Here is a 20,252-nt window from a genome sequence, read left to right as displayed (position 1 = left end):
GTGCATTCTTATTATGGTATGTCTGGAAGAATATAAATAAAAAATCTTTTAATAATGTGTCAACCCTTATTCAAGTGGTGATTGAAAGAGCTTTATCGTCCTTTACGGAATATTATGAAACCAATATGAAGCCGAATGGAGCTGATGCCCATAAGTTGTGCAAGTATGTTATGTGGCAAACTCCAAAAATTGGTACTATTAAAACGAATTTTGATGCATCCCGACTAAACAATGGGATGTGCTCAGTTGCAGCCATAGCTAGGAATTTTTTGGATGAGGTGGTAGATTACAAGGCTTATTACTTAGGTTCTTCGACTATCAACATGGCAGAAGCTTGGGCCGCGTGAGAGGTCCACAAATTGGCAGTGAATTTCCCAAACCATTCCATCATCATTGAAAGTGACTCTTTAATGGTGATTTCTTGTCTGAAGTGGCTCATTGACCCCCTGGAATCTACGGAACATCATTGAAGAGTGTTTATATTTGAAGAATTGAGCAAATGAAGATTTGGTCTACAATCACGTGTATCAGGAAGCTAATCAAGCGGCAGACTGGCTCGCCAATCAAGCCTTTTCTACCCAATAGGGTATAGTAAGTCTCAATCTTAGTGATCTTCCATGGAATTTAGCTAGTATTTGTAAGTCTGATTTTGTGGGGACGTGCTACCCCTTGTCTCATGTAGCTCCTCTAGGTTTCTATTAAAAAAAAAAAGAAAAGGAATGACAATGAGAGAGGGTTTTGTATAGTGAATGAAAGAGATAGAGAAAGTAGATTTGTAGATCCAAGTTCTCTCTCTTTCTCTCTCTTTCTCTCCATAACTTGAAGCAGTTACCGGACAATCCCCTTTATCCCATGTCTTTTACTCTTCAACGGTGAAAGGTAACAACTAAAGAGGGTGAAATGTGCTTGTATCTTTTTGCCTAAACATACAAATCAAGAAAAGACATTTTTCCCTCATAGCGGTTTCACATATTCACTTAATGAAAGGGCAATAAAGTCCTTTTGCCTTTTTCTATTAATTGAATTGCATTTGGTCCAATCCGATCCAGTCCAATGTAGGTCCATGGTAAATGGACCAGGTCCAATCCAATTGCATGAATATTTTTTACCATTTTGGTCCGGCCCAAATCAATGTTTGGACTGTCCATTCTGTTCAAATTCGTTTTGATTTAGATTGGTTTCATCCCAAAATTGGTCCATATACTTATCTTATTTCAATGGTGTAGATATTGGCTTAATCCAATCCAATCCAATATAAATTTATTATGGAAGGGCAAAGTCCAATCCAATCTAATAAATATTTTGGACCGGATTGGTCCAATCCAATATGTCTTGTAGGTCCATCCAATCTGTCCAAATTGATTTTGGACGAGAAGAGGCCCAATCCAAAACCGGTCCATTGACACCCTTATTTGTGTCCATTTGTTAAACCATAAGGCTCAGTTTGGAAGAATTACAAATACAAATATGTACAATGTAAATACATTCAAAATAATACAAAATATAAGGTTTTGCACTCTACGTATTTGTATTTGTATTTGTACTCCTTCCAAACTAAGTGTAAGGGTAGTTTAAGAATTTAACCCTAATAATAAAGAGTTGAGATCTTCTACCAACAAAACATGTCTCAACACTCTACCAACTTGATGGAACACCGCACATCTCACTATGAGATTATGACCCACCATAAAAGTGGGACTCGCCACGTATGAGATGTGCGATATGAGGTAATGTTGGTAGGGGGTTGGAACGTGTTTTGTTGGCAAGTGATCCACAATCAACAATAAAGGCAACAAATTAGGAGTCCGGATCACTTGCCAACAACACGTTCCAACCCTCTACCGACATGATCTCACATTGCTAGAGGTGTCAATTGGACAGATTTGGTCAACCCAATCCAGTCCAATGTGAATCCACTTACAAATGGACTTGACCCAATCTAGTCCAAATCCAATACAAACCAAATCCAATCCAATCACTTAAAATGTAAATGGATTGGATTGGATCCAATCCAAACATAATGAAATATAATAAATTATATAAAAGCACTTTTGTAAAAGTGCTTTGGTAAAAGTATTTTCATAAAAGTGCTTTACAAAAGCACTTTCTTGAAGTACTTCGTAAAAAAAGCACTTTTAGAAAAGTACTTCCATAGACTTGTGTAAAAGTACTTTTGTAGAAGTGCGTTTGTAAAAGTACTTTTGTAAAAGTGCTTTTATATAAGTACTTCCATAAAAGTGCTTTTGTAAAAGTGCTTTCATAGAAATGTTTTTATAAAAGTGCTTTCAGAAAAGTACTTTTGCAAAAGTGCTTTCGCAAAAGTTCTTCCATAAAAGTGCTTCTATAAAAGTGCTTTCGTAAAAGTGCTTTTATAAAAGTATTTTCTATAAAAAATGGTTCCGTAAAAGTACTTTTCTGTAAAAGTGCTTTTCTAAAAGTACTTCCGTAAAAGTTTTTTTTTTGTAAAAGTGCTTTCATGTAAAAGTACTTTTACAAAAGTGATTTTATAAAACTACTTGTATATAAAAGCATTTTTATAAAAATACTTTCGTAAAAATACTTTTCATAAAATTACTTTTATAAAAGTGTTTTCGTAAAAGTGCTTTTGTAAAGGTACTTTCATAGAAGTTATTTTATGCTAGCTTCAGTTTTGACTGATTTCAAATTGGACAAATGTTTGGCATCATGATCTGATTATTGGAAATTTGGTTTCGGTCCAATTCAAACTAATAAGAATATGGAACAATTTATTTTAGATTGACTCAATCCAATAATTACAATGGACCGCCCAAATCCAATTTGATAAGGTTTGGATTAGATTGGATCCAAATCAAAACCACAATTGACACCCCTACACTTCGCACATCTCATACATGGCAGGTCCCAGTCTCATGGTGAGATGTGTGGTGTTAAATCAATTTGGTAGAGGGTTAAAAATAAATCTGTTCATGGACTGTGCATCTTGGCCCGACTCAGGCCATTTCATTCAATATCCTTCAAACCTTTCAAATCACAGCCGGCACTAGCAGCGGTGTGCACCTGAGTGGTATCATCTTTCATCTCCTTCCACAAACGGTGAAGCAACAGGCGATATCATCTCTCGCAAAGTGGTGCCCAATTTCCCATTTTCTAATTTTTAAATATACATTAGCACATCTCAGATTAGAGGCGGTGTTCCCATTCCCTAACAACGGCCGGTGGCATCTACAACGGAAGTCAGACAAGCGACAACCGGTGACAGAAAACCCTATCAGGTCTCTCTCTCTATATCTCCTCCACTCCTCCAGTTCGCCGACTCTGAAATCATTTTAGTTTAGGCATTTGCTCGGGCTCGGGCTCGGGCCTCTGAGGGCCGGCTCAGGCTTAAAATGTAGGCCCCGGCCAAATTCCTGTCCGTGCCTAATATTTTATGTTTATACCAGGTGAAAGCCCTGCCCGACCCAAAATCTCGGAGAAAAAGAAAGAAAAAAAAACTCGTTAATAATATCAAAAGAAGATCCGAATTCAACAGAAAGAAAAATAGAAAGATATTATTCCCACACAAATGGAAGTGCGACAGTTGGGAAAGTGGAACTTGCGAAGATACGCCGGTCAGTTCCATGATCATATTACCGTTAACAGCAGGAAGGAAGATATCAAGAAATTAGATTTTAGAAACTGAAAGAAAAAGAAAAGCATAAAAACCATTGCACTTTACAAAAATTATTGACGCCTTCCACCGTTTCTTCTTCGTATGTTCCTCGTCTCTCCCAAGTTCCAATCTTTTCTGCATCTCTCCATGCGGCTCGTCTGTCATCGCGGAATTCGATAGATATCAGCGTCCGTCATCGTGGAGACGGGTAACGCGCGCCTTGTGGAAATACAAGCGAGGGAAGGAGATGAGAGGAGGAAGCGGGTTACGATATTGCAGATGCATGCAGGCTTTCAAAGATTAGGGTTTTGTGGATTTCGGATTTCGGAGAAAGTCTGAACGATGACTTGAGGAGTCTCTTTTTCCGTTCTCCGCCATCATCGGTATATATCGTAAGCTGCAAGCCTGCAAGCATTCTCTTCGGTTAAAATTTTGTGGATTTCAAATTTCATAGAAAGTCTGAACGATGAGTTGAGGAATCTCCTTTTCCGTTTCCCGCCACTATCCGTAGATAACGTTGGCAATGGCTGCAAGCATTCGATTCGGTTAGGGTTTTGTGGATTTCAGATTTCAAAGAAAGTCTGACGATGAGTTGAAGAGTATCTTTTTCCGTTTCCCGCCATGGTCGGTATTCACAAAAGGTTTTAGATCTGTACATATAGGCAAGAACGTAGATTCCGATGTAATGGTCATGTATCCTATATCATGGCCGTGGATATTCGTCCTATTAGATCAAGTTCCTACATCCCACGATAAATACCCGATGCAACGACTAACAAGACATGTATATCCTTTCTGCAGTGGTAGAAGTCACCGTTATAATCGGCTAGAAAAGGAGAATGGAAGACAAAGGTGGAGAGAAGTCGAGCATTGTGATCAGTCTGATCGAGAACAGTGGAGGTATCGTATTTGATCCATGATGTTGTCTCTCTCTTTCTCCCTAAATATTCTATTGCGATCTTATCGAGGTTGAAGATTTTTGAAACTACAAGTATTTTCTTCTTTTCCTCCTTAACGTTGTTCGGTATTCAGATCATCTGCAGCTTCTCGAGTATCAACCTATGATCCTATCCACAAGCATTGGCTGAAAGGTAACTTAATTTGGAATTTGGAAATGAAAATCCTTATTTGCTTTATTCTCGCTCTTAGTGCTACTAGCTCATCTCAGACTTAAGAGGACTGAGATTAACGGTTCCAGATTTGATTGAGAAGATTAAAGTAATGATCCAGATATATATGAACTAATATATATGAACTAAGAGAATTTACCTCTAATTTAAATTGAGACAACGAATTTGCTATAGTTCTCTTGTGGAAATGAAACTAGAAAGTGTTTATGCATTTAAGAGCAAAACACTTATGCATTCCAGTTAAATTGGATTATGCAAATCTTTGTGTGTGCATAATGCATGAATTGCAGTGATTTTTTTTGATAATTATGCATTCCAGTTAAATTACATGTTCTGTTTTCAACTGTGCAGGTTGTAATGTCTCATGGTTGCAAACCACTCACTATGGATATGACCATATTTTCGATGCATGGCATTTTTCTTGATTAGTAGATGTTTGAATGACTGCTATTGTGATCATAATTGCCCAGGTATGTATCAGCATTAGGTATTAATTCAGATGTCCTACTTGCTTGGGCCCAACCTTTGTGTGCATGGCTGTAGAGTACATTCGACAATGTTTCTACCCTAAAAAGAATTGGGCTATGTTTTGTTCATTTTGAATATTAAAATAATGTTATGCTTTTTAAATACACCTGTTTACATAAATTGTTATCAGTAGTACCATATTAGTACGAATTTTGTGAATTCCTGGCTTTGCATAAGTAGCTCTGTAGGGATGTATGTAACGTAGATGATATCTGCTCAATGCTTTTACAGTTCTAATCTTCCTTTGTTGCTTAAGATTAAAAAAATATTATTATTTTTTTCTCTTTTGATCAGTAACAACTAACAAATACTAACTTTTTTTTTTAGATAAATAAACATAATTTATTAGTGAACTACTGAAACATGAGAAGAGGTTGTCATTACAGCTTAAAAGAAAATGAGAGTATGACACTGGTTTCTGTCCCCTACGCAAATTGCATTTGGCCTAAGGCCAAACTTTTATCAAACCCTTGTACCCATTGAACTACATGTCCTTTGAAAACCATTTAAAGGCTTAAAGTGTTTGATATCATTTCTATAACTCCACAAAGCTGCTTTACTTCCTTTTGTTAACCATCTGATTGTAACATGGGTGCCCCTTAATAACCAATTATTCAACTCCCATCTCCTTTATGTTTCATACTCCGGTAACTACTTGAACTCCACCGATTGGACCTGAAAACATTCCACGAATGAGTCCATTCTCATATCTTACCACTCCCCCTACCATAAAAATCTAGTTCCATCCATCCATCCCTTTGCCAGTGATTTCCACTCCCTCCTTGCATTTTGCTTTTTTTTGTTGATGAGGCTGCAATTGCTGCCTAATTTCTAAGAATATCATTCATTATGAAATCCAAGAACAAATATATTGTTTTCAATCAATGTGCCTCCCTCACTATAATGTTTTCCATTAAATCCTCTTCATTTCTTTCTGTTTCCTTAAACAATCATGCACTCCTTTCATCCCATATAGTCCAAATCATAGTAACCAGTGCAATTGTCCATGTTAATCTTCCTCCTTCTTTGACAACTTGATCATGGACCATCAAACAAATTGTCCAAACTAGTAGGGAGAGACCACTTGCATCTAAATAGAGCAAGGAAATATTCCGAAATACAATAGACAAATGGATAGGAGATTAGGAAGTGGTAAGCCGTCTCCCCATTCTTTTTTTTTGCACATTAGACATGAATCAAGAGATTAATACCAGTTGGGTCTCTTCTTTTGTATTAAATCACTAGTATTAATGCTCTGACGGAAGACTTCCCAGCAGAACACACTAATTTTCAGGGGGATGCGAACACATCAAACTTCCTTTACAACAAAGGACATCTGGGAGGGACTAGGAGAAAAGCAACCTTCCAATCTTGGATCAAGAGAAATCCCATCGAACACATGCAAAATGATAGAAACAAGAGAAATTTCAAAGTTCCTATGATTTTCTTACTTGAATAAAAAAATCAGAAAAAGAATGTGTTTTCTGATGTAATTTTGAGAGAAGAAGAAAAGAAGTCAACCTAGGTTCGAAGAGAATAGAGAAGAGAAGAAAGAAGAGAAAGGGTGCGGTTGGATTGTTCTGGCCGCCCCACTAAATCTTATTTATATCTGTGACTTTAAAGAAGTAGAGTTACTCTAATACCCCTACTTAAAACAAAAGAAAATAAAAAAGGCCAAATCGATCCGACTACCATAACTGTAACATAAAGAAATAAACCGTAAAATATAGTTTGGGGCTGGGACCACAGACACACTAATAGTCTATCAACAAACTCTACATTCTTCTTTGCCCAAAGGTTCAACTAAAACCCGAAGGAGGAGACAAGGGGATAGCAAGCTCAAAAATAGTTTTCCCTTTTAGAGAGGAACGATGAACATAGAGTGGAAACTACCTTTCAATGGAGACTCCTTAACCCTATGGTCTTCCCAAAATTCGATTGTTTTACCAAAGACAAGGCCATACTTGTTGTAATTAAGGAAGAATGGGAGGATACCATGAATGTCTCAAAGTAGAGTCAACAGTAGTTCTATGTGATAGACCATCGTCCCAACATTTATTTGTGAGCCTATGCATACTTACCACAACCCGATGGCATAGAGAATGGGCAGATTTGTGGGATAGCGATAATCATTAACAAAAAGTTGTGAGTATTCATGAGCTCTTAGAGTGGTTGGGATGCTGGAATTTTGTGTAGAGCTACCCTTACTTCTTCGTCGAAGGCAATTCATAGCACTCTTTCCCCATTTCTTAATCGCATCATCAATGATATCTTGCCTGGCTACAAGGTTAAATTCTTGGAAGATCGCTAGCTTGGAGAATCCTTGTTGAAATGTGTGTTTCCTTTTCTCTATGCCATCACTAATCTTAAAAAGAGATCAACTTTGGGTTGAAAGTTGGATTTTAGGAGAAATGCGAGAAATCTTGAATTTATTCACACTTCTAGGTTTTTGAATTTGTTGGATGGGGTGGTTCTTGATAGCTCAGTTGGGGATAAACGAATATGGGTTCCTAACTATTAAGATCGGTTTTCTTGTAGTTCCTCTTTTAATATGTTGGTTAGGGTCAGTCCCCACACTGAGTCTATCCTTGTGAGTTGTGACATATTGAGAGTTTTGGTGTCCACCTATTCCCCCAAAAGTTAGTACTTTTTGTTGGGATGTTTTCAATGGAAGTATCAACACCCGTGACATTTTGCAACAAACAAAAGACCTAGTTGGCCCTTATACCACTCTATAGGACTGGTGTCCCACAAAAGACCAATTTCATAGTTCATAAGGTTTTCTTCTTTAGCCCAATGTTTCAGCTAAACCCAAAGGAGACAAGGGGATAACAAGCTCAGAAATAGATTTGCATATAAGAGAAGAAACAACGAAGATGGAGTGGAAGTGATCTTTCAATGGGGACTCCTCAACCTAGGGCTTCCCAAGATTTGATTTTATTATTGAAGACAAGGTCATACTTGTAGTCATTGATAGATTTGTTGGGGATAAACAAATTTGGGTTCCTAACTCCTCAAGTAGGTTTTCTGGTGGTTTCTATTTTAAAATGTTTGTTAGGGTCATTCCCCTCCCCAGGTCCATTCTTGTGACATGTTGAGAGTTCTGGCCTGCACCTATCCCACAAATGTAGTGGCTTTTGTTGGGTAGTTTTAAATGGAAGTATCGACCCTAAAAAAAAAAAAACAAAAGAGACCTAGTGGCCCTTTATCTCCTCAAATAGGACTAGTGTCTCACAAATGACCATCAAATCTAAGAGGATCTAGAGTAACGCCATCTAACAGATGCAAAAGGCAAGAAACAAGAGCAATTTTAGAGTTGAAAATGTTTTCTTCACTAGTCCAAAGTTCAATCTAAAGCCAAAGGAGACAAGGGGATTAAAAGTTCAGAAATAATTTTATTTTTAAGAGAAGGAACGATTAAGATAGGGTGGAAGTGATCTTTCAATGGAGAGTCCTCAACCAAGGGCCTTCCCATGATTTGATTTTATTACCAAAGACAAGGTCAAACTTGTAGTGATTGAGGAATAGTGGGAGGATACACTAGATGTCTATCATAGGAAAGTCAAGAGTAGTTCTGTCATAATCCATCATTCCATCCTGTATTTGTTAGCTCATGCATACTTACCACAATACAGTGGCATAATGTTTTGACGGCTTTGTGGGGTTTCGAAAATCATAGGCATAAATTTGTGGTGAGCACTCATGGGCTCTCAGAGAATGGTTGGGATGCTGGAGTTATGTGCATAAATAAATTAACTTCTCCTTGGAGGGCTATTCATAATACTCTACCCCTATTTCCTTATTGCATCATGTATGGTCTCTCATATGGAAACAAGGTCAAATTCTTGGAAGATCTCTAGTTTGGGGAATCCTTGTTGAAAGGTGTATTTCCTCGTCTTTTCTCCATATCGAATCATAATTAGAAAACAATCTCTAAGCTTGTTCTAACTCTTCATCCCTTGGATTTGATTGGAAGTTGGATTTTAGAAGAAATCCGAGAGCGTTTGAATTTGTTCCCATTTAAGAGGATCTAGAGTAACGCCATCTAATACATGCAAAAGCCTAGAAACAAGAGCAATTTCAGAGTTGAAAGGGTTTTCTTCACTAGCCCAAAGTTCCATTTAAAGGCAAAGGAGTCTAGGGGATAAAAAACACAGAAATGGTTTTATTTTTAAGAGAAGGAACGATGAAGATGGGGTGGAAGTGATCTTTCAATGGAGAGTCCTCAACCAAGGGCCTTCCCATGATTTGATTTTATTACCTAAGACAAGGTCAAACTTGTAGTGATTGAGGAATAGTGGGAGGATACACTGGATGGCTATCGAAGGAAAGTCAAGAGTAGTTATGTGTCATAATCCATCATTCCAACCATTATTTGTTAGCTCATGCATACTTTCCACAACGTGGTGGCATAATGTTTTGGCAGTTTTGTGGGATATCGAAAATCATAGGCTTAAATTTGTGGCGAGCACTCATGGGCTTTCAGAGAATGGTTGGGATGCTGGAGTTATGTGTATAGTTACATTAACTTCTCCTTGGAGGGCTATTCATAGCACTCTTCCCCTATTTCCTTATCGCATCATGTATGGTCTCTCGTAAGGAAACAAAGTCAAATTCTTGGAAGATCTCTAGTTTGGGGAATCCTTGTTGAAAGGTGTATTTCCTCTTCTTTTCTCCATATCGAATCTTAACTAGAAAACAATCTCTAATATTGTCCTAACTCTATGGGAACCAGGAGAGGTGAAAAATGATCACTTGATCAGATGGGAGATAGTTAACAAACCAAAGGTAGAAGGGGGTTTAGGGATAGGGAACATAGTGCTGAAGAATGTAGCCCTTTTGGGAAGTGGCTACGGAGATGGCCCTGAGAGAGAGAGAGAGAGATTATGGCATGAGGTGGTGGCAAGCATTCATGGTTGTGCAGGAAATGGTTGGGATTCCGGGATATCTCGCCGAGCTACCCTTATTACACCTTGGAAGGCTATACGGTATTCTCCCTCACTTCCTCAGATTCATCAGGTATGATGCTTGTTCTGGTAATGCTATTCTGTTCTGGGAGGATATTTGGGTGGGTACTCAACCCCTCAAAGATTGTTTTCCCCTCGCTCTATTCCATTTCCCTTAACAAATATGAGCCAATTGCAACTTTTTCTCCCGAGCCCGTTAAACCCCTTATCTTTAAACTGGGACTTTGGATTTCGTAGAGGGTTAAGGGATGGTGAATCAAACTGTGTTATTGAGCTAATTCATATACTAGAATCCGTTTGCTTGGCCCCCATTTCTTTTGGTCAAAGGGTTTGGACTCCTCTTCCAAAAGGTACTTTTACTTGCTCTTCTTTTCTAAAATCCCTCAGTTCTAACCCCTTTTCCCAAGGATTCCCTGTCAAAGAATTCTGGGCGCGACCTATTCCCCCAAAAATTGCTGTATTCTGCTGGGAAATCTTCTATGGGAAGATCAATACTTTGGAAAACTTACAGAAAAAGAGACTCTCGCTTTGTCTTTCCCCAAATTGGTGTTCCTTGTGTAAGGCCGAGAATGAGGACTGTGTCCATTTGCTGATCTCCTGTTCCTTTGTTACAGCTATATGGAGGTGGAGCCTTTGTTTATTTGGAGGTAGGTGGTCTTTGCCTTCTGATTTAAGCTTGTTATTCAACCCATCTATCTTTGTTTGGCACAGTAGAAGAGGTAAGGTCATGTGGAAATGTGTCAGGGCAGCCACTCTGTGGACTATTTGGGAGGAAAGGAATGCAAGAATTTTCATAGAGAAGGAAAGAGGCTTAGATGAAAAAAAGGATTGTATCCTAACAAGAGCAATCCATTGGCTGAAAACTGTGGATATCTTTGATGACTTCTCCATTGATGATTTGTGGAGAAATTGGCTAGTAATAGCTAACACTTCAACAAAGAAGGATAGAATTCTGTCAGAATGGATTCCACCTTTGGAAGGTGTCATCAAGTTGAATTTTGATGGAAGTAGCCAAGGCAACCCAGGGTCTTCAGGTATAGGGGGTATCTTGAGAAATAAGGACAGCAACATAATTTCCCTATTCTCAGGACCAGTGGGAGTGGGGGATTCCACAAGGGCATAAATCCTTGCTGCAATACAAAGAATTCAGATCGCCAACCAGCTTGGGGTGGAGCATCTCCTAGTTGAAGGGGACTCTGAGGTGGTAACCAGGTGGCTCCTAAACTTGGATACCACCATTTGGGGCTACAAAGGTCTCATAAAAAAAGTAAAGTGGTTAACCAGTAATATGAGAGTTGAGGTAAAATGGGTTAATAGGTCTGCTAATTCTTTGGCTGATGCTTTAGCCAAATAGGGGGTTTCTAGGGAAGATCTTTTTTGTGCTTCTATATAAGTTGTCATTAATTTGGAAATCTGTACTTAACTAGCTCGGAGAGGTTGCAACTCGTACCTTTCCTTGAAGACTTTCTACTATTGTCTATTGCGGTTTTATAAAATCATTTCAATTATCAAAAAAAAAAAATATTGTCCTAACTCTTCATCCTTTGGATTTGATTGGAAGTGGGAATTTAGAACAAATACGAGAGCATTTGAATTTGTTCCCATTCAAGAGGATCTAGAGTAACGCCATCTAACACATACAAAAGGCTAGAAACAAGAGCAATTTCAGAGTTGTAAAGGTTTTTTCACTAGCCCAAAGTTCCATATAAAACCAAAGGAGACTAGGGGATAAAAAGCTCAGAAATAGTTATTTTTTTTAAGAGAAGGAACGATGAAGATAGGTTGGAAGTGATCTTTCAATGGAGAGTCCTCAACCAAGGGCCTTTCCATGATTTGATTTTATTACCAAAGACAAGGTCATACTTGTAGTGATTGAGGAATAGTGGGAGGATACAATGGATGTCTATCGAAGGAAAGTCAAGAGTAGTTCTGTGATATAGTACATCACATGGAGGGCAATTCATCAATGGAGAGTAGTTCTGTGATACAACCCGGTGGCATAATGTTTTGGCGGTTTTGTGGGATATCGAAAATCATAGGCATAAATTTGTGGTGAGCACTCCTAGGCTCCCAGAGAATGGTCGGGATGCTGGAGTTATGCGCATAGATACATTTACATGGAGGGCAATTCATAGTACTCTTCCCCTATTTCCTTAACGCAATATATATGATCCCTCGTATGGAAACAAGGTCAAATTCTTGGAAGATCCCTAGTTTGGGGAATCATTGTTGAACGGTGTATTTCCTCGTTCTTACTCCATATCGAATCATAGTTAGAAAACAAGAACGGTGTATTTGATTGAAAGTTGGATTTTAAAAGAAATCCAAGAGTGTTTGAATTTGTTCCCATTTAAGAGGATCTAGAATAACGCCATCTAACTCATGCTAATGGCTAGAAACAAGAGCAAATTTTAGAGTTGAAAAGTTTTTCTTCACTAGCCCAAAGTTCCATCTAAAGCCAAAGGAGACGAGGTGATAAAATGCTCAGAAATAGTTTTATATTTAAGAGAAGAAATGATGAAGATAGGGTGGAAGTGATCGTTCAATGGAGAGTGCTCAACCATGGGCCTTCCCATGATTTGATTTTATTACCAAAGACAAGGTCAAACTTGTAAGGATTGAGGAATATTGGGAGGATACACTGGATGTCTATCGGAGGAAAGTCAAGAGTTGTTCTGTGTCGTAGTCCATCATTCCAACCTTTATTTGTTAGCTCATGCATACTTACCACAACCCGATGGCATAATGGTTTGGCGGCTTTGTGGGATATCGAAAATTGTAGGCATAAATTTGTGGTGAGCACTCATGGGCTCCCAGAGAATGGTTGGGATACTGGAGTTATGTGCATAGATACATTAACTTCTCCTTGGAGGGCTATTCATAGTACTCTTCCCCTATTTCCTTATCGCATCATGGACGGTCTCTCGTATGGAAACAAGGTCAAATTCTTGGAAGATCTCTATTTTGGGGAATCCTTGTCGAATGGTGTATTTCCTCGTCTTTACTCCATATTGAATCTTAATTAGAAAACAATCTCTAAGTTTGTTCTAACTCTTCATCCTTTGGATTTGATTGGAAATTGGACTTTAGAAGAAATCCGAGAACGTTTGAATTTGTTCCAATTTAAGAGGATCGAGAGTAACGCCATTTAACACATCCAAAAGGCTAGATACAAGAGCAATTTCAAAGATTAAAAGGTTTTCTTCACTACCCCAAAGTTCCATTTAATGCCAAAGGAGACTAGGGGATAAAAAGCTCAGAAATAGTTTAGTTTTTAAGAGAAGGAACGATGAAGATGGGGTGGAAGTGATCTTTCAATGGAGAGCCCTCAACCAAGGGCCTTCCCATGATTTGATTTTACTACCAAAGACAAGGTCATATTTGTAGTGATTGAGGAATAGTGGGAGGATACAATGGATGTTTATCGAAGGAAAGTCAAGAGTAGTTCTATGTCATAGTACATCATTCCTACCTTTATTTGTTAGCTCATGCATAATTACCACAACCCGGTGGCATAATGTTTTGACGGCTTTGTGGGATTTCGAAAATCATAGGCATAAATTTGTGGTGAGCACTCATGGGCTCTGAGAGAATGGTTGGGATGCTGGAGTTATGTGCATAGATACTTTAACTTCTCTATGGAGGGCTATTCATAGTACTCTACCCCTATTTCCATATCGCATCATGTATGGTCTCTCGTATGGAAACAAGGTCAAATTCATGGAAGATCTCTAGTTTGGGGAATCCTTGTTGAAAGGTGTATTTCCTCGTCTTTACTACATATCGAATCATAATTAGAAAACAATCTCTACGTTTGTTCCAACTCTTCAACCCTTGGATTTGATTGGAAGTTGGATTTTAGAAGAAATCCGAGAGCGTTTGAATTTGTTCCCATTTAAGAGGATCTAGAGTAACGCCATTTAACACATGCAAAATGCTAGAAACATGAGCAATTTCAGAGTTGAAAAGGTTTTTCTTCACTAGCCCAAAGTTCCATCAAAAGCCAAAGGAGACAAGGTGATAAAAGGCTCCGAAGTAGTTTTATATTTAAGAGAAGAAACGATAAAGATAGTGTGGAAGTGATTTTTCAATGGAGAGTGCTCAACCAAGGGCCTTCCCATGATTAGATTTTATTAGCAAAGACAAGGTCAAACTTGTAATGTTTGAGGAATATTGGGAGGATACACTAGATGTCTATCGGAGGAAAGTCAAGAGTTGTTCTGTGTCGTAGTCCTTCATTCCAACCTTTATTTGTTAGCTCATGCATACTTACCACAACCCGGTGGCATAATGTTTTGGCGACTTTGTGGGATATCGAAAATCGTTGGCATAAATTTGTGGTGAGCACTCATGGGCTCCTGGAGAATGGTTGGGATACTGGTGTTATGTTCATAGATACATTAACTTCTCCTTGGAGGGCTATTCATAGTACTCTTCCCCTATTTCCTTATCGCATCATGTATGGTTTCTCGAATGGAAAGAAGGTCAAATTCTTGGAAAATCTCTATTTTGGGGAATCCTTGTCGAATGGTGTATTTCCTCGTCTTTACTCCATATCGAATCTTAATTAGAAAACAATCTCTAAGTTTGTTCTAACTCTTCATCCTTTGGATTTGATTGGAAGTTGGATTTTAGAAGAAATCCGAGAACGTTTGAATTTGTTCCCATTTAAGAGGATCTAGAGTAATGCCATTTAACACATGCAAAAGGCTTGAAACAGGAACAATTTCAGAGTTGAAAAGGTTTTTTCACTAGAGGATAAAACGCTCAGAAGTAGTTTTATTTTTAAGAGAAGGACCGATGAAGATAGGGTGGAAGTGATCTTTAAATGGAGAGTCATCAACCAAGGGCCTTCTCATGATTTGATTTTATTACTAAAGGCAAGGTCCAACTTGTAGTGATTGAGGAATAGTGGGAGGATACACTGCATGTCTATCGGAGGAAGGTCAAGAGTAGTTCTATGTCATAATCCATCATTCCAACCTGTATTTGTTAGCTCATGCATATTTACCACAATGCGGTGGCATAATGTTTTGGCGGCTTTGTGGGATTTCGAAAATCATAGGCAGAAATTTGTGGTGAGCACTCATGGGCTCTCAGAGAATGATTGGGATGCTGGAGTTATGTGCATAGATATATTAACTTCTCCTAGGAGGGCTATTCATAGTACTCTTCCCCTATTTCCTTATCGCATCATGTATGGTCTCTCGTATGGAAACATGGTCAAGCTCTTGGTAGATCTCTAGTTTGGGGAATCTTTGTTGAAAGGTGTATTTCCTCGTCCTTACTACATATCGAACCATAATTAGAAAACAATCTCTAAGTTTGTTCTAACTCTTCGTCTCTTGGATTTGATTTGAAGTTGGATTTTAGAAGTAATCCTAGAGCGTTTAAATTTGTTCCCATTTAGGAGGGTCTAGTGTAACACCGTCTAACACATGCAAAAGGCTAGAAACAAGAGCAATTTCAGAGTTGAAAAGGTTTTCTTCACTAGCCCAAAGTTCCGTCTAGGGCCAAACTAGACTCGGGGATAAAAATGCCAGAAATAGTTTTAATATTAAGAGATGGGACAATGAAGATAGGGTGGAAGTGATCTTTCAATGGACACTCCTCAACCAACGCCTTCCCATGATTTGATTTTATTACCAAAGTCAAGGTTGCACTTGTAGTTATTGAGGAATAGTGGGAGGATACATTGGATGTCTATCAAAGGAAACTCAAGAATAGTTTTGTGTCATAGTACATCATTCCAACCTTTATTTGTTAGCTCATGCATACATACCACGACATTTATTTGTTGTGGGCACTCGTGGGCTCTTAGAGAATGGTTGGGATGCTGGAGTTATGTGCATAGATACATTTACTTTTCCATGGAGTCATAGTACTCTTCCCCTATATCCTTAACACGACATTTACGGTCCCTCGTAGGGAAGCAAGGTCAAATTCTTGGAAGATCTCAATTTTGCGGAATCATTGTTGAATGGTGTATTTCCTCGTCCTTACTCCATATCGAATCTTAGTGATTGAGGAATAGTGGGAGGATACACTAGATGTCTATCGAAGGAAAGTCAAGAATAATTCTGTGTCATAATCCATCATTCCAACCATTATTTGTTAGCTCATGCATACTTACCACAACGTGGTGGCATAATGTTTTGGTGGTTTTGTGGGATATGGAAAATCATAGGCTTAAATTTGTGGCGAACACTGATGGGCTTTTAGAGAATGGTTGGGATGCTGGAGTTATGTGCATAGATACATTAACTTCTCCTTGGAGGGCTATTCATAGTACTCTTCCATTATTTCCTTATCGCATCTTGTATGGTCTCTCGTAAGGAAACAAGGTCAAATTCTTGGGAGATCTCTAGTTTGGGGAATCCTTGTTGAAAGGTGTATTTCCTCGTCTTTTCCCCATATCGAATCTTAACTAGAAAACAATCTCTAACATTGTTCTAACTCTTCATCCTTTAGATTTGATTGGAAGTTGGAATTTAGAACAAATCCGAGAGCGTTTGAATTTGTTCCCATTCAAGAGGATCTAGAGTAATGCCATCTAACACACGCAAAAGGCTAGAAACAAGAGCAATTTCAGAGTTGTAAAGGTTTTTTTCACTAGCCCAAAGTTCCATATATAGCCCAAGGAGACTAGGGGATAAAAAGCTCATAAATAGTTTTATTTTTAATAGAAGGAATGATGAAGATAGGTTGGAAGTGATCTTTTAACGGAGAGTCCTCAACCAAGGGCCTTTCCATGATTTGATTTTCTTACCAAAGACAAGGTCATACTTGTAGTGATCGAGGAAGAGTGGGAGGATACAATGGATGTCTATCAAAGGAAAGTCAAGAGTAGTTCTGTGTCATAGTACACCATTCCAACCTTTATTTGTTAGCTCATGCATACTTACCACAACCCGGTGGCATAATGATTTGGCGGCTTTGTGGGATATCGAAAATCATAGGCATAAATTTGTGGTGAGCATTCATGGGCTCCCAGAGAATGGTTGGGATGCTGGAGTTATGTGCATAGATACATTTACTTGGAGTTCAATTCATAGTACTCTTACCCTATTTCCTCAACGCATGTATGGTCCCTCGTATTGAAATAAGGTGAAATTCTTGGAAGATCACTAGTTTGGGGAATCCTTGTTGAATGATGTATTTCCTCGTTTTTACTCCATATCGAATCTTAGTTAGAAAACAATCTTTAAGTTTCTTCTAACTCTTCATCGCCTGGATTTGATTGAAATTTGGATCTTAAAAGAAATCCAAGAGCGTTTGAATTTGTTCCCATTTAACAGGATCTAGAATAATGCCATCTAACACATGCAAATGGCTAGAAACAAGAGTAATTTCAGAGTTGAAAAGTTTTTTTTTTCACTAGCCCAAATTTCCATCTAAAGTCAAAGGAGACAAGGTGATAAAATGTTCAGAAATATTTTTATATTTAATAGAAGAAACGATGAAGATAGGGTGGAAGTGATCTTTCAATGGAGAGTCCTCAACCAAGGTCCTTCCCATGATTTGATTTTATTACCAAAGACAAGGTCAAACTTGTAATGGTTGAGGAATTTTGGGAGGATACACTAGATGTCTACCGGAGGAAAGTCAAGAGTTGTTATGTGTCGTAGTCCATCATTCCAACCTCAATTTGTTAGCTCATGTGTACTTTCCATAACCCAGAGGCATAATGTTTCGGCGGATTTGTGGGATATCGAAAATCATAGGCATAAATTTGTGGTAAGCACTCGTGTGCTGTCTGGGAATGGTTGGGATGCTGGAGTTATGCATGGATACATTTACTTTTCCTTGAGGGTAATTCATAGTACTCTTCCCCTATTTCCTTTACGCAACATGTATGGTCCCTCGTATGGAAAGAAGGTCTAATTCTTTGAAGATCTGTAGTTTGGGGAATCCTTGTTGAACGGTGTATTTCCTCGTCCTTACACCGTATCAAATCTTAGTTAGAAACAATCTCTAAGTTTCTTCTAACTCTTCATCACTTGGATTTGATTGAAATTTGGATCTTAAAAGAAATCAAAGAGCATTTGAGTTTGTTCCCATTTAACAGGATCTAGAATAACGGCCTCTAACACATGCAAATGGCTAGAAACAAGAGTAATTTCAGAGTTGAAAGGTTTTTCTTCACGAGCCCAAAGTTCCATCTGAAGTCAAAGGGGACCTGGTGATAAAATCTTCAGAAATAGTTTTATATTCAAGAGAAGTAACGATGATGATAGGGTGGAAGTGATCTTTCAATGGACAGTCCTCAACCAATGGCCTTCCCATGATTCAATTTTATTACCAAAGACAAGGTAAAACTTGTGTAATGATTGAGGAATATTGGGAGGATACACTGGATGTCTATCGGAGGAAAGTCAAGAGTTGTTATGTGTTGTAGTCCATCATTCCAACCGTTTTTTGTTAGCTCATGTATACTTACCACAAACCGGTGGCATAATGTTTTGGCGGCTTTTTGGGATATCGAAATTCGTAGGCCTAAATTTTGTGGTGAACACTAATGGGCTCCCAGAGAATGGTTTGAATACTGGAGTTATGTGCATAGATACATTAACTTCTCCTTGGAGGGCTATTCATAGTTCTTTTCCCCTATTTCCTTATCGCATCATGTATGGTCTCTTGTATGGAAACAAGGTCAAATTCTTGGAAGATCTCTAGTTTAGGGAATCCTTGTTGAATGGTGTATTTCCTCGTCATTATTCCATATCGAATCTTAATTAGAAAACAATCTCTAACTTTCTTATATCTCTTCATCCTTCGGATTTGATTGGAAGTTGGATTTCAGAAGAAATGCTAGAGCGTTTAAATTTGTTCCCATTTCAGAGGATGTTGAGTAACGCCATCTAACACATCGAAAAGGCTAGATGCAAGGGCAATTTCAGAGATGAAAAGGTTTTCTTCACTAGCCCAATGTTCCATCTAATGCCAAAGGAGACTAGGGGTTAACAAGCTCAAAAGTAGTTTTATTTTTAAGAGAAGGAACGATGAAGATCGGGTGGTAGTTATCTTTCCATGGAGAGTCCTCAACCAAGGGCCTTCCCATGATTTGATTTTATTACCAATGACAAGGTCAAACTTGAAGTGATTGAGGAATAGTGGGAGGATACACTGGTTGTCTATCAGAGGAAAGTCAAGAGTAGTTCTATGTCATAATCCATCATTCCAACCTGTATTTGTTAGCTCATGCATACTTACCACAACGCGGTGATGTAATGTTTTGGCGGCTTTGTTGGATTTCGAAAATCATAAGCATAAATTTGTGGTGAGCACTCATGGGCTCTCAAAGAATTGTTGGGATGCTGGAGTTATGTGCGTAGATACATTAACTTCTCCTTGGAGGGCTATTCATAGTACTCTACCCCTATTTCCTTATCGCATCATGTATGGTCTCTCTTAAGGAAACTTGGTCAAATTCTTGGAAGATCTCTAGTTTGGGGAATCCTTATTGAAAGGTGTATTTCCTCATCCTTACTACATAATTAGAAAACAATCTCTGAGTTTGTTCTAACTCTTCGTCCCTTGGATTTGATTGGAAGTTGGATTTTAGAAGTACTCCTAGAGTGTTTGAATTTGTTCCCATTTTGGAGGATCTAGAGTAACACCGTTTAACACATGCAAAATGTTAGAAACAAGAGCAATTTCAGAGTTGAAAAGGATTTCTTCACTAGACCAAAATTCCATCTAGGACCAAAGGAGACTAGGGGTTAAAAAGCTCAAAAGTAGTTTTATTTTTAAGAGAAGGAACGATGAAGATGGGGTGGAAATGATCTTTCAATGGAGAGTCATCAACCAAGGTCCTTCCCTTGATTTGATTTTATTACCTAAGACAAGGTCAAACTTGTAGTGATTGAGGAATAGTGGGATGATACAATGCATGTCTATCTAAGGAATGTTAACAATAGTTCTTTGTCATAATCCATCGTTCCAAGCTTATTTGTTAGCTCATGCATACTTACCACAACGCGGTGGCATAATGTT

At 38.3% G+C, this 20,252-nt stretch overlaps 1 protein-coding gene across 4 annotated transcripts in view; it reads left to right on the top strand.

Moving 5' to 3' along the window:
- Positions 1–20,252, top strand: part of LOC148803612 (uncharacterized) — a 95,830-nt gene that overhangs the window by 60,411 nt on the left and 15,167 nt on the right. For 2 of the 4 annotated variants that reach the window (XM_088890120.1, XM_088890115.1), the window contains exons 1-4: positions 2,937–3,254; positions 3,423–4,531; positions 4,664–4,722; positions 5,113–5,231. In XM_088890120.1, the coding sequence (XP_088746246.1) occupies positions 4,317–4,531; positions 4,664–4,722; positions 5,113–5,186 (348 nt within the window). In that variant the 5' untranslated portion in view covers positions 2,937–3,254; positions 3,423–4,316 and the 3' untranslated portion in view covers positions 5,187–5,231. Of the gene's footprint in view, positions 1–2,936; positions 3,255–3,422; positions 4,532–4,663; positions 4,723–5,112; positions 5,232–20,252 lie in introns of those variants that run through there. The other 2 variants (XM_088890106.1, XM_088890103.1) reach the window with 1 other exon arrangement.

This window comes from Nelumbo nucifera, chromosome 1, assembly GCF_055504915.1.
Source record: "Nelumbo nucifera cultivar China Antique chromosome 1, China Antique-T2T, whole genome shotgun sequence".
In the NCBI taxonomy this organism is placed as follows: Eukaryota; Viridiplantae; Streptophyta; class Magnoliopsida; order Proteales; family Nelumbonaceae; genus Nelumbo; species Nelumbo nucifera.
Note: the sequence above shows the minus strand (reverse complement) of the source record. Positions and strands in the feature narration are given on the sequence as shown.